Raw genomic sequence first — 12,741 nt, forward strand, 5'->3', positions numbered from 1 at the left:
CTCTTGGAAACTCAAAAGTGAGTGGATGATGAACTTATAAAGGTAAAACGACCTACCGCGTTTACTATGATGGCGACGCCCACTTTTATCCGATTTGTATGGTTCTAAGATATTATTCCGTGTTATATCCACGCGGTATTATTAAATATCTGTTGCCGTAGAAGTAGCTGATTCCGATAAAACACGTTCCACACGCTGATTCAATGTTTCTATAGCCACGTCAACATCTGAAAAACTTTATAGGAACCACACATTTTTTTTTATATATTGACCCCCTGAAAACCCCAAATTACGGTTCATCATAATCTCTGTAAGTTGAATCCTCCTTCAAGTGGCTTCGACCTCTCCCCGGGCTTTGGTGATCGAACCAACTAAGAATGCCTCAAGTGCATCCTCGGGTCTCCTCCTCCGAAGGAGTTTCAGTTTCCACTGACAACCATGATAACTTTTGTACAGAGCACTGTTCCTCTCCCTCTCCCACTTTCTCTCCTGCCACCTTCACAGTTTGGAAGAGATCTCTCATCTTCAATGCCAACGGCTACACAGTCTTTGATTCCTCAGGAAATCTGGTCTTCAGAGTTGATAATTACTCATCTCATGCCAAACGCCTACTCTTTCTCATGGATGCTGTGGGGAACGTTCTTCTTACTATCCGCCACAAGGTACTTTTGCTTGATTTGATTTAATTCCAAATTCTTAGACATTGAACGCATTTTATAGGCTTTATCATTTTGTCTGAAATCGTTTGTGGGTTTAGCAGAGATTGAGTTTTAACGATCGATGGGAAGCATACGGAGGCGATGGCTATGGGTGTGGGATTAAACCAGCATTTAGGGTTGTTCAGTCTGTGTCGACACTTTTCTCGAGCAAACCCTCTGCCAAAGTAGTGTTAAACCCTACAAAGAGACGGAATTCGAATCTTTGCGACTATGAAATCCAGGGATCGCGCTGCAAATCGAGGTCCTCATTCACTGTATTCGGCCCCTCTCGAGAAATTATCGCTCAGGTTTGCTTTTCTGAATATAACTTAATCGATAATGATGTTGGTTTTACTTATTATAGCAAAATAGGGTGGACCATATTCGGTGAGAGAGAGGTATTCACTCACACATTCGTTCATTCAATGGCGCAGGTAACACGCAAACAAGGGACAATGGGGGTCATGTTAGGAGACGATGTACTCAGCCTAGTTGTGCAGCCTGGAATCGACCAAGCTTTTGTAATGGGACTCCTCATTATTTTTATTCGGATTATTAGCAGGTAATCCTCCCATCTGCATAAGGCAACAGCAGTAAAACGGGAGATTTACAATGGACAAGGAAAAATATTTCCATGAACCATCACATAACAACTTACAAAGAAGCCATAGTCATTATCAGCAGAGAATATGACCATGCATTAACAAGAGCTGTCAGGTTATGTTTCCCATCCTTTTCATGGGAGTGGTGTCAAGGAGGACAATGCCAGAGGGCTATACCTCTCCATGGAGACAGATTCACTAGAGAACCCTTCAACGGATAATAGGTCCTCATGGAGCAGATAATTTGAGTCTAAAACTGGGTAGATTTAGTACATTGTTTAGTAGAGAAAATTTTGAGGATGAAAATTTATTTTAAAAATTAGAAATTTTGGTTAATTTTACCAGTTTATAATATGCAAACTGTAAAATGCTTAGTGATATTTTAGCAAAAAAATTCAATCTTCTAATGATTTTATATAGTCGTGATACAATTTTGACCACTTTTAACTTAAAATATTGTTTTTTATAAAATTTGAGTGAATCAGAAAAATGAAACTTGATCAATTTTTTTTTGGTAAAAACATGGAAAATTTGCCTATCTGGCAATATTAGCCCCTAAAATTATATTTATTTAACATTTGTGTACCACTCTAAATATTGAATGGAAAAACTAGATTTAGTACTTTTTAATATAACTTAATTTTTCAAAAATAATTTTTATTTTCAACCTTTTTTAACCAAGATTAACCCTGGAAATTATGTCATACAAATTTTATCTCATATAATGCTTTTTTTCATACTAAAAACACATTAAACCTGAAAATTGAGGAAAACTAAACCCAAAAATTAATATATACTAACTTATACTTAGCCATTAAAATTGAAATGGTTGAAATGGCCATACAAATTGACAGCTACTTCTGAGTTTTACTGGTTTATATTAAATTTATTTCACAATTCAATACATCATATGTAATAACTAAAACTGAGTCGAAGCTAATTAAAGCTAACTAAATACATATAAGATGTTTTTATTCATATTACTGAAGAGATCAAATATCATTTCGAGTAATGCGCACATGCTTCTGATGTATTTTTTGGATTACCATGCATGACATACATTTGCATACGATGCTTTCCCCGACCATGCCAACTTCTTTGTGATTGTGATTGGTCGGAAATTATTCTGTCAAAATTTATGTACAACTACACAGAATAGAATGACAACTACACATAATTGTATCAGATACCTTTGTTCCGTTCTCGGGTATGACAGCTATACAGCATTTTGTCACATCCCTTTCTCATGTCCTCGTTTTTAAGATTTAGTGGAGAGGCAGCATCATTGCAATTCATTAATTTATTCAACACGGCTTGTTTTCATGAATTTTATTCCATTTTTCAAACTTAATTGAGTGTGTAGACGAGAAACAGAATTTTGAACAATTTATGTTATACTATTGATCATTACTTTTTTAACATTTCCATAAGATTTATGAGATTTATGCAATCAATGAAGGGATTCGTACCGGATAAATATAATGGAAATAGTAAAATTTATAATAAACTATAACTTTTATATAGGTGAATTTAATAAAGAGAATTTAAGATATTAGTTTTAGATTGAAATAGGGCAGAAATGAAAGTAATAAAATATTTATAATATTGAAAGTAAGGAGAATTTTAAATCAAAGAGTACTCGGTATACTACTGGGTAAAATTATGTTTTATATTTTTAAGAATAAGGTAAAGCTAAAACAAATTTTAGGGTGAAAGTTAAGAGCACTGAATGCATGTGTGTAAATAGGTATAATTATTAAAAGATAAAAGAATAAATTTAATTATGTTTTAGTAGAACAATTTAGTGCATCTTCTAAATCAATATTTCTTTTAAATCTAAATTGTATAGATCATTTTTTTAAGAAATGTTTTTAAAAGATACTATATGATTCACATTACATTTTCTAAAGAACATAAAAGGTAACCAATTAATTAGTGTATCAATTTGTATTAGTTTTTTAGGAAATTTATGATTACAAATTTAATTCTAAATTGATTAGGTTTTACACATGTATGTATTTGAAAGGAAGTAACTTTGGTTCTTTTTCATCCAACCCATGTTATCATCAAAGGGAAGGGGTAGTGGTATTTTCCCTAATAAATTAGTTGGTTTTAGTGGGGGTTATTGGGTTGTTTATCATGCAGTAGTTTGAACTTTGTTTATCATGAGGCCTAAGATCAAACCTAGTGACTACGACTATAACACCTATATCCAATAGCTTGTATCCTAGATATACTAGGAATTTATGACTTAGCAAGAGCCTAGACTCCATGAGGGTGGGGGAGCCTACTCCTTGAGCCTTATCACAACCGGTCAAAGATGACCCTGTGAGATTTAAAATTTTGTGGAGTTGATAACATCCCATCGTGCCAACCGCATCCAACCATTAGGTCCTACGAGGAGGGCACTAAACCTTTTACCAGTCAGAGGAAAGATATGGTAAGTAACTTACTTGACACAAGAGGGAAAGTTATTGTAATACCTCAAAATTAAAAGTACACATGGAATCAACATCCCCTAAAAGAACAACATTTCAATGGATGTTGCTAAAAAAAATATGTCTCTCAAGAAACATGGAGAAACAAAATAGGAGACAAAGAGTTTCAACTAAATCACACATTGGACAAATATCATCAATAAAGATTGACCTTGATAGAGCATGGATGGTAAACCTTGAAAAACTAGAGGCCATACAAACACACATAGTTTGTTATAAACTTTAAAGGTCGTGTTGTATAGAGACAATTCAACCACTTTCCTTCCTCATCTAACATACTACATCTATCATTTAGCTTCTCTTCCAAGATGATGTGATCAACGAGACATTGATAATTCCTCTTATGTCCACAAATCCATATAGCTTTATCATACTTCCATGGATAACCTTTCCAAATAATACCTAGAGTGTATATATTGACTTTGTATATCTCATTCATAGGAATGAGTTGTTGTATACCCTTAATAGTAGGGTGATCAAATTGAATTAAACGCGTCTGTTTTGAAATATTGGTCTAATATACAATTATCTACCACCATAATTTTAGGTATTTCTCCACCAAATAATCTAGCAACATTTATAACAAGTTCTTTCTAGTATAAGGTCCTACTTAGACCTAACATTATTTGGAATGAAAGAAACACCCAATTTCTAGGCCGATAGCCATGATTTTGTTTGGGTTCATGTGAGGGATCTTAGACTAAATATGAGTTAGCATGAATAATTACCCATTTGTAGAAAATGAAACTAATTTAATCTAACAATATACCAAAATAATTTAATCGAAAAGTACACCAAAAGAGAAACAAGGACAAGAAGAGATGGGTGGATGGCTAAAACAAAGAACTATTAGGTTTTTCCCTAGCAAGGAGTATCTAACTAATTAGAGAAAGTAAAGAATAGTTAGGAATTGTTCTAATTAGCACTCAATTGAGAAGGAAGTTATTAAAAAAAGTGGAAAATCAAGAAAATACTATCTCATTTACAAAAAATTCCATTTCCCAACAATTATCTTTCTCAGGATAACCATATATCTATGAAGCTACTTTATAACAATTGTAAGCATAATGATAGCACATACCAAATAAAGAATTATCTCCCTAGCCTTCCGAGGATGCTTAGTATTATCTTTCAAAAAGATCCAAATACATTAGCCTCCTACATCCCCCATTTCAAAATTTGTAGAATATTTCAAATATTCAAAAGTCCAAAGTCCAAAAGTCCTTGTTAGTAAGAGTTTCAAGACATTTATAATATACATGAGTATCTACCTCTTGAATTTTCTTGGCTTCCCCAAGGCACTTACAATTTTTCATATTCTCATTCTTTTTCAAGTGTAATCAAGAAATGTAATTTGTAAAACTCCTAACATGTGAGGCTCACTATTGTTATCAGATAAATGGATCCTCAACCTGGACACCTGGGACCTCATGGAGATAAGCTACCTAGATTTGGTAATATGATGATATCATCTTGATTTTTCTAGGTGAAAGTCCCTCCACGTGACATGGAATTTTGATGTGCTTTGGTAGAGCATATGCACATCCTTCTTTAATGAAACCATGAATGGGATATGAGCTATTTGTTTATTAGAATGTTCTGTAATGTGCTTATTGAGGGTGTCCTTTCAGGGCTTGTTGGTAAATATATTAAAGGAAAATTCCCTGCAATTCAACATCTCTTCTAGTTCTCTCTCAACGTTCTCATCTGGTCTCTCTTCTTGACCTCCAGTTTTTGGAAACGTATTCCATCTCAATCAACGTTTTAGCCAACGAGTAAGTATGCTAATACTCACCCATTTACTTCAATATATCCTTCTCCATATTTTCTTGAATTTTCAAGGCCCTATTAACAACCATGTAATCATAAGTAAATTCTTCTTCACTGATTCTTGGAACTTCCTGTGGGGCCTTCAGGTAGTATTTGGGCCATATGTTAAACTATTTCACAACATTCAATACCCCTTTAACGTGGGTACCTATTTTCTTGGCTAATTCCCAAAATGTTAATAGCTTGGTGGAGGTTTTATACAGTAATTCAAGATGTGGGTGCACATGTTTAACCATTTCTTTGTACCGCTTGTGCACTTAGGTGGTGTGTATATTTTTTTTTCATCTCTCTAGCAACTTGTTCCATTGCTCCAACTCTACTACTCACTTTTCCTTTTATTTCAACTTTTCTAAAAGATCCTTCAAATTATTTTTAGTACCTTGTGAAAATGTTGTTCTTTCCAAGGCCATTATTAATGGCTCTTCACTACTGTCTAGTATGATATCTCTCACGGTGGTCAATGTCCTTGGAGGAAAGTGGGAAGTTGATAGGGTCATTTACTTATGCTCCACTATCATCTTAAGAATAGAATTATAGGTGAACCTACTTAAGTTCACTATATACATTACATTTGTTGGGATGATGCCCATTTCCTTTACTAGTAAATTACAACCTCTCATTATAAGCATTTGTTGATGATCCTTTTCAATATCCATTAAACCTAAATCCTTTTGGGTATCATGTTTTTTAGTTTCCTATTGAGCTTTGAAAGTGTAACAACCTACGTGAAAATTCCATGTAATAAAAGTTAATAAAGGCAAAAATAACAACCACTGTTGATGGGAAAATTATTTCAAGTTGAATGTTGGGCAAGACATCTTAGGGGGTGTTCATTTCATTGTTTATGGATAAGGAAATTGGCAAAGGCAATGGCTAAGGATTTGGAAAGGAAAAATGACATTTTTGGAACATTTATTTATGAAAATAATGGAAATTAGGAGAAAAGGGAGGTGAAAGGTCACAAGTTGCGTGTGAGGAGGAAATTGAAGGAAAATAATGGAAAATGAAGAAAATAGAGGCCTCATTAATAAAAAGTCTTTTGAGGATCAATTGGTAACCTTTTATCAGTTCAGTTTTGGATCTCTCTCATTATTCTCTCTCTCTCTCTCACTCTTGGACACTTAGAGTTTTCTTGTGGCATTTTGGATTTGGATCAAGAAGGGCAAAGAAGGCAAGAGGAAGCAAAGCTCAAGTAGGGAAGGGCAGGATCAAGAAACTACAAAAATATTCTTTGCAGGTATCGAGTGGAATGTGTATTTTCCTTGATAGGTTTGGCATGCGTGGCATTGCATGTGGTTCTTTTTTTGTTAAGGCATGGGTTTTTCTAGGTGTAACAATGTTTTTAAACCTAGCCTTGCCATTTCTGGATAGTCATGGTGTGATGGGGTTCTCGTGTTTTGGTTGAGCTAAATTTTCGGATGGATTCAAATCTGAGTAACGTGGATATTTGAATGATAGAGCACATGGCCTAATGGTCCCTGAATGAGACTGTGGATCACAGTAAAGCCATTGGCCTAGTGACCCCCGAGCCAGACTGTGGGTTGCAGTAAATTTAGGATTGTGTTGCCTCAGTGGGCTTAGGAATCGTTGTCGGTGGAAGGAATGATACATGGTAAAGCCAAGAAGTGGTTTTATTTCCATTGGGTCTAATACTCTCGGGTTTGTTATATGTGGTAAAGCCTAGAGAGTGAGTCTCGGTTTAGGGCCTAATGACCCATGGTTTGGATTTCGATAAAGCCTGAGAGACTACGAGACAGGAAAATTCCTCACAGTGTAGGTGGAGAAATTCGGTGGCATGCATGCTTGTTTGGCCTAGTGATCATGTGGAGATCAAATTAAAGGTTGTTATGATATGTTTATTATGTTGGCCTAGTGATCCAGGATGGATTATGGTGAAGCCTAGTTTCTATTGATGAGGGTGAGGTCGTTTAGCCTCGGTATACCATGGTTGGTTATTTTGGTATGAGTCCCACATTCATGCCTGGAACATGACATAGGGGTGAATGGTTGAGGAGATATTTGGCTCAGCTATTCTACGATCGGGTGGAACGTGGAAGTCCCATCCCGGGTTTGGATTTTTCATCATCAATACGACATTATTTCTCCTTGTATTTATATGAGTAACATACTCGAATATATGTGGTTTATATGGCTGCGATTTCATTGATATTTCTGCTACTACTATGTTGGTTATATATATGTTTTATGATAGTGGCCATGTATGGCTCTCATCATGTTTTTACTTGTAAATGGATGAGCAATGTATCTATGACCTAATAGATGATAATGCAGCAAATGACACGAGGGAACACTGGTTCTTAGCGATTCTCAATAAGTATGAGATCCCTAAGCTTAATTTTGTTACTTGCACCTCTAGATTACATGTTGGTGATATGTTTGATGAAATGCTTGTCATGGCTAGTAGGAGTTTGGTGAAGGATTTGATCAAGTATTTGCTTTAGCGTCATTGTTTCCCTATTATTTTACTTCTCTTGAGATATCATTCCATTCTTGGTAGCGACCTTGTCTCTGGGCCAGAAAAAGTGGCTCAAATCCTAGGGATACTGGCACAGAACTGGGCAAAAGAGTCCTTGAACGTTGGTTTTCAAGCCTGTGAGAGCATCAAGAGGTCCCTGGACTTTGGCATGCCCATAACATGAGAGCGTCCATAGGGAAAGTGATAAAAAACTTCAGTGGGACCCAGGGGCAGGCTGACTAAAGTGTTGGCATGGTTCTCTGGGGTCTTGTAGCTGATGTAGAAGGTTTGTATGTTATGTTTCCATCGATTCCATTTCCCTAAGGTCACATAGGAGGTTGAATCCAATCATAGTAGCATGTCGTAATATTATTAGGCTCGTTGGTCAGTTACTTGGGTAGATGTGGGAGAAGGGTGTTATAGAGTGGTATTAGAGCATGGTTCACCCCTCAGACTGGATGGGTTGTGTGTTGGTCATGCATGCATGTCAGTTGCATATGTGTCTCTTACACTTGTATTCCATGAGCTTGTTTCATTTTCATGGTGTTGCTCATGTTTCTAGTGATGTCGCCACGTGGAATTTGATGTTGTTATTGTGGAGTGGATTTTCATGAGTGTATGACTCATTACATGTTGTTATATTCCGCTTACATGTATCATTTAGTACGCTTGGTTATATTCTTGTATTCTTGGTTACATTATTGCATGTTTGGTTGCATTCTTGTATGCTCGCTTGTATGTATCATTATTGTATGTTTGGTTATAAATATTTTTCGCTTATGCTCGATTACATGAGTTCATTCGTATGTGTGGTCGATTATGCATTTCTTATGCATGTTGACGGTTGCATGTGGCAATGTATATAGTGGAGTGATGGATGTTGTCATGCATGAGGTCATAGTATGCATTGTTGATGTGGTCATATATTTATATCAAATAATCAAAGCACTGACTAACTTTTATACAACTTATAATTTTGGTTAATAATAATAATAATAATAATTTTGAGAATAGAGTTAAGCCACACATCAAAAATTGACTTCCAAAATTTCAAGGAAATCAATTTTCTACAATAACTTGATTGCTAAAAATCTTCATAATTAAATTAAAATTCTAAAAACTCTATTGAAAAATAGACATGACTACTCAAAAAGAAATGACTTTGTGATGGAATTATTGCATTATAAAAACACAATTAGTTGTTCTACATTTTTAGTTTTTTTATTATGTAATTTCTTTTATTGTAGTGTAATTATTTTTAATTTAATTTATATTTTTAAATATAAAAATTTAACTAAATGAGTAATTTAAAGAAATGAAATTATAGAGTTGAATAATTAAAGTTTTCACTCTAATTATTTTGATTAAAATAAAACTTCACATTATTTCCATATATTTATATCAAATAATCAAAGCAATAGCTAACTGTTATGAAACTTACCATTTTGGTTAATAATAATAATATATTTATGAGGTTAGAGTTAAACCACACATCAAATTGACTTACAAAATTTCAAGGAAATCAATTTTCTACAATGACTTGATTATTAAAAATATACTAATATATAGTCTACCCTTCCTGAATTTGAACCTGTAACCTTTTACAAGAAAATACATGTAATGAATATACTCTACCACTCTAAATTTGAACCTATAACCTTCTACAAGGAAACACATGTCATTAACATTACATATCTCATCTCTCTTTTTATAACTTTGATATGTAACTATCACTTGTGAGAAGGGATGAAATTTTAAGTATAATATAAAATCATTAGATTCAATGTTCAAATATCTCTGGGTCAAGCTATAAAGATTAAACTTACGCCATTCATTTATTAATTATTGATAATTAAATTAAAATTCTAAAAACCCTATTTCAAAATGGAAATGGCTACTCAAAAAATCATGACTTAGTGATTAAATTGATAGCATTATAAAAGCATTTTTATATTTTTAATTTTTTTATTAGATAATTTTCTTTATTATAATGTATTTTTTTTTTTAAATTTAAATCATATGTTTAAATATAACAATTTAATAAAATGAATAATAAATAATTTAAAGAAATGAAATTATTGAGTTGATTAGTTTTTTAAAAATAAATTATTAAGCTAAAGTGTTCACTCTTATTAGTCTGATTAAAATAGAACTTCATATTTTTTTCCATGTATCTATATTAAATAATCAAAACATTGACTACCTGTTATGCAACTTATCTTTGTTTATATACATCATAATAATAATAATTTATTTTTAAGATTAGAGTTAAACTACACATCAAGTTAGTTTATAAAATTTCCAAGGAACTCAATTTTCTGTAATGATTTGATTGTTAAAAATCTAGACATATACTCTACCTGAACACGTAAAGTTTTACAAAAAAACACACCTATATCTAATTTTATGAGAAAACACATGTAATGGATATACTCTATCTCTATAAATTTGAACGTGTAATCTTTTACAAGGAAAGACATGTCAGTTACGACTACCTCTCATGGACATGGTCATAGATGAATGACTAAGTTTTACAAAAAAACACACCTATATCTAATTTTATGAGAAAACACATGTAATGGATATACTCTATCTCTATAAATTTGAACGTGTAATCTTTTACAAGGAAAGACATGTCAGTTATGACTACCTCTCATGGACAGTTTAATCCCAAAAATGATATGTAATATAATGCACTGCGAAAACCGCCAATACTTGAAACACATGTCATTAATCATTACCTCTCTTTTTACAACTTTGGTATATAAGCATCACTCATGAATAGGAATGAAATTTGAAGTATGATATAAAACGATGATATTTATTGTTCAAATCCCTGCTTAGTCAAGCTATCAAAATTAAATTTATGCCATCTACTTGTTAATTATTGATAATTAAATTAAAATTCAAAAAACTATATTCCAAAATAAGCATGCCTACTCAAAAAGCAATGACTTTGTCATTGAAATGATATCATTATAAAAATCAATTACTTGTTTTATTTTTTTAGTTTTTTTTTTTATTATTTTCTTTGATTACAATGTAATTTTTTTAAAATTAAATTGTATTTTTAAATATAACATTTTAACTAAACGACTTATAAATAATTTAAGAAAATAAAATTATCAGATTGAATAGTTAATTTTTTTTTATTAAGTGAAACCTTTCACTCTCCTTATTCTAATTAAAATAAAACTTCATATGCTTTGCATGTATCTATATCAATAAATCAAAACATTTACTAGTTGTTATAATAATAATAATAATAATTTAATTTTAAAATTAGAGTTAAAACAAAAATCAAATTGGCTTATAAAATTTTCAAAGAACTCATAAATAATAATACCAATAATTTATTTTTTAGATTTGAATTAAACGACAAATCAAATTGTGTTATAAAATTTTCAAAGAACTCAATTTTCACAATATTCTACTCTCTCTGAATTTGAACATGTCACTTTTTACAAAAGAACACATGTAATAGATGTAATTTACTCCTTTGAATTTAGACTTGTAAGCTTTTAAAGGAAACACATGTTATTAATGATTACATGTCACCTCTCTTTTTACAACTTTGGAATCTAATCATCAGTGAGGAGTGATGAAATGTTATTAATTATTACATAACACCTTTCTTTTTACAACTTTGGAATGTAAGTATCACTTGTGCTGAGCTATGGAATTTGATGGACAAATTGCTTGTCATATACAATCAAAATTTTTCCACACCTATCAACATTGTGTGTTAAAATAATTAAAACAGTAGAAAAACCATCAATTTTAATAAAAACATAGTCTAAATAGCCCACAAATTAGGCCAGAATATAATGGAAATTCTGGCAAGTTTATGACAAAATCTGGCAATGTTTTTTGAAAATCTAGATTATTGTTGTCAAACTTCAAGATTTTGGGTGCAGGGATTTTTGATGGAGCTGGATCCATTTCCACCATAAAAAAGAGTTCTTGATGGTGCTGAATCTATTTCTACCATCAAATAAATATTCAAAAACCCGAACATTTTATTTTTTTTAAATTTTTTTACCGAATTCCAACCAGAAATCTACCACATAAATAAATTTATAATCTAAATAAAGAACACCTCCTAATAAACATTTCAGATCTGATAATCCTGCCAGGCTTAAAAGTTCTGTTGCACCGTCATTGACACAATTGTGGTACCAACTCTTGCGGAAGCGTACACTAGGAAGTGTCATTGTTAATTGACGGATAATTCGACAGTTTGCGGGCATCCTTGACGCTAAAGTACTTCATCATTTATGCTTTTCCCCTCCCACTTTACATCATTTTTGGCACAATCAATAATGGAAAAAGGAAAGTACACCGGAGAACACGTCACTTTCGCACCACAGGAAAAAGGAAAGTACACCAGAGAACGACAAACTTACAAGATTAGTAAATTTTTTAAAATTGACGCACCCCGTAAATTAAAAGAGTTTACAAATATGCACACATAACCTATGCCGATAGCTGTGCAAACGAAGAAGCCGAATTTAAAACAAGGGGACCATAAAACGACAAACGTTTTTCCAAAGACTGAAGTCAGTTTCAAATGTTCTGTCGTTTTCTTTCAAAACACGCAGGCGAGTTTGTTTTTTAAATAAAGGAACCCTCCACGT

General features: G+C 32.8%; 1 protein-coding gene across 1 annotated transcript; it reads left to right on the forward strand.

The window, feature by feature from the left end:
* The first annotated feature begins 289 nt into the window (after positions 1-289).
* On the forward strand, positions 290-1,596 carry LOC149175531 (protein LURP-one-related 11-like). The gene is made up of 3 exons (XM_089422874.1): positions 290-662; positions 761-1,006; positions 1,133-1,596. The coding sequence occupies exons 1-3, from the start codon at positions 378-380 to the stop codon at positions 1,262-1,264; spliced, it is 663 nt and encodes a 220-aa protein (XP_089279000.1). The 5' UTR covers positions 290-377; the 3' UTR covers positions 1,265-1,596.
* The last annotated feature ends 11,145 nt before the right edge of the window (positions 1,597-12,741 follow it).

Source organism: Pinus tabuliformis, chromosome 4_1 (genome assembly GCF_031772625.1).
Source record: "Pinus tabuliformis cultivar Carrire ecotype Pingquan chromosome 4_1, CPIR1, whole genome shotgun sequence".
In the NCBI taxonomy this organism is placed as follows: domain Eukaryota; kingdom Viridiplantae; phylum Streptophyta; class Pinopsida; order Pinales; family Pinaceae; genus Pinus; species Pinus tabuliformis.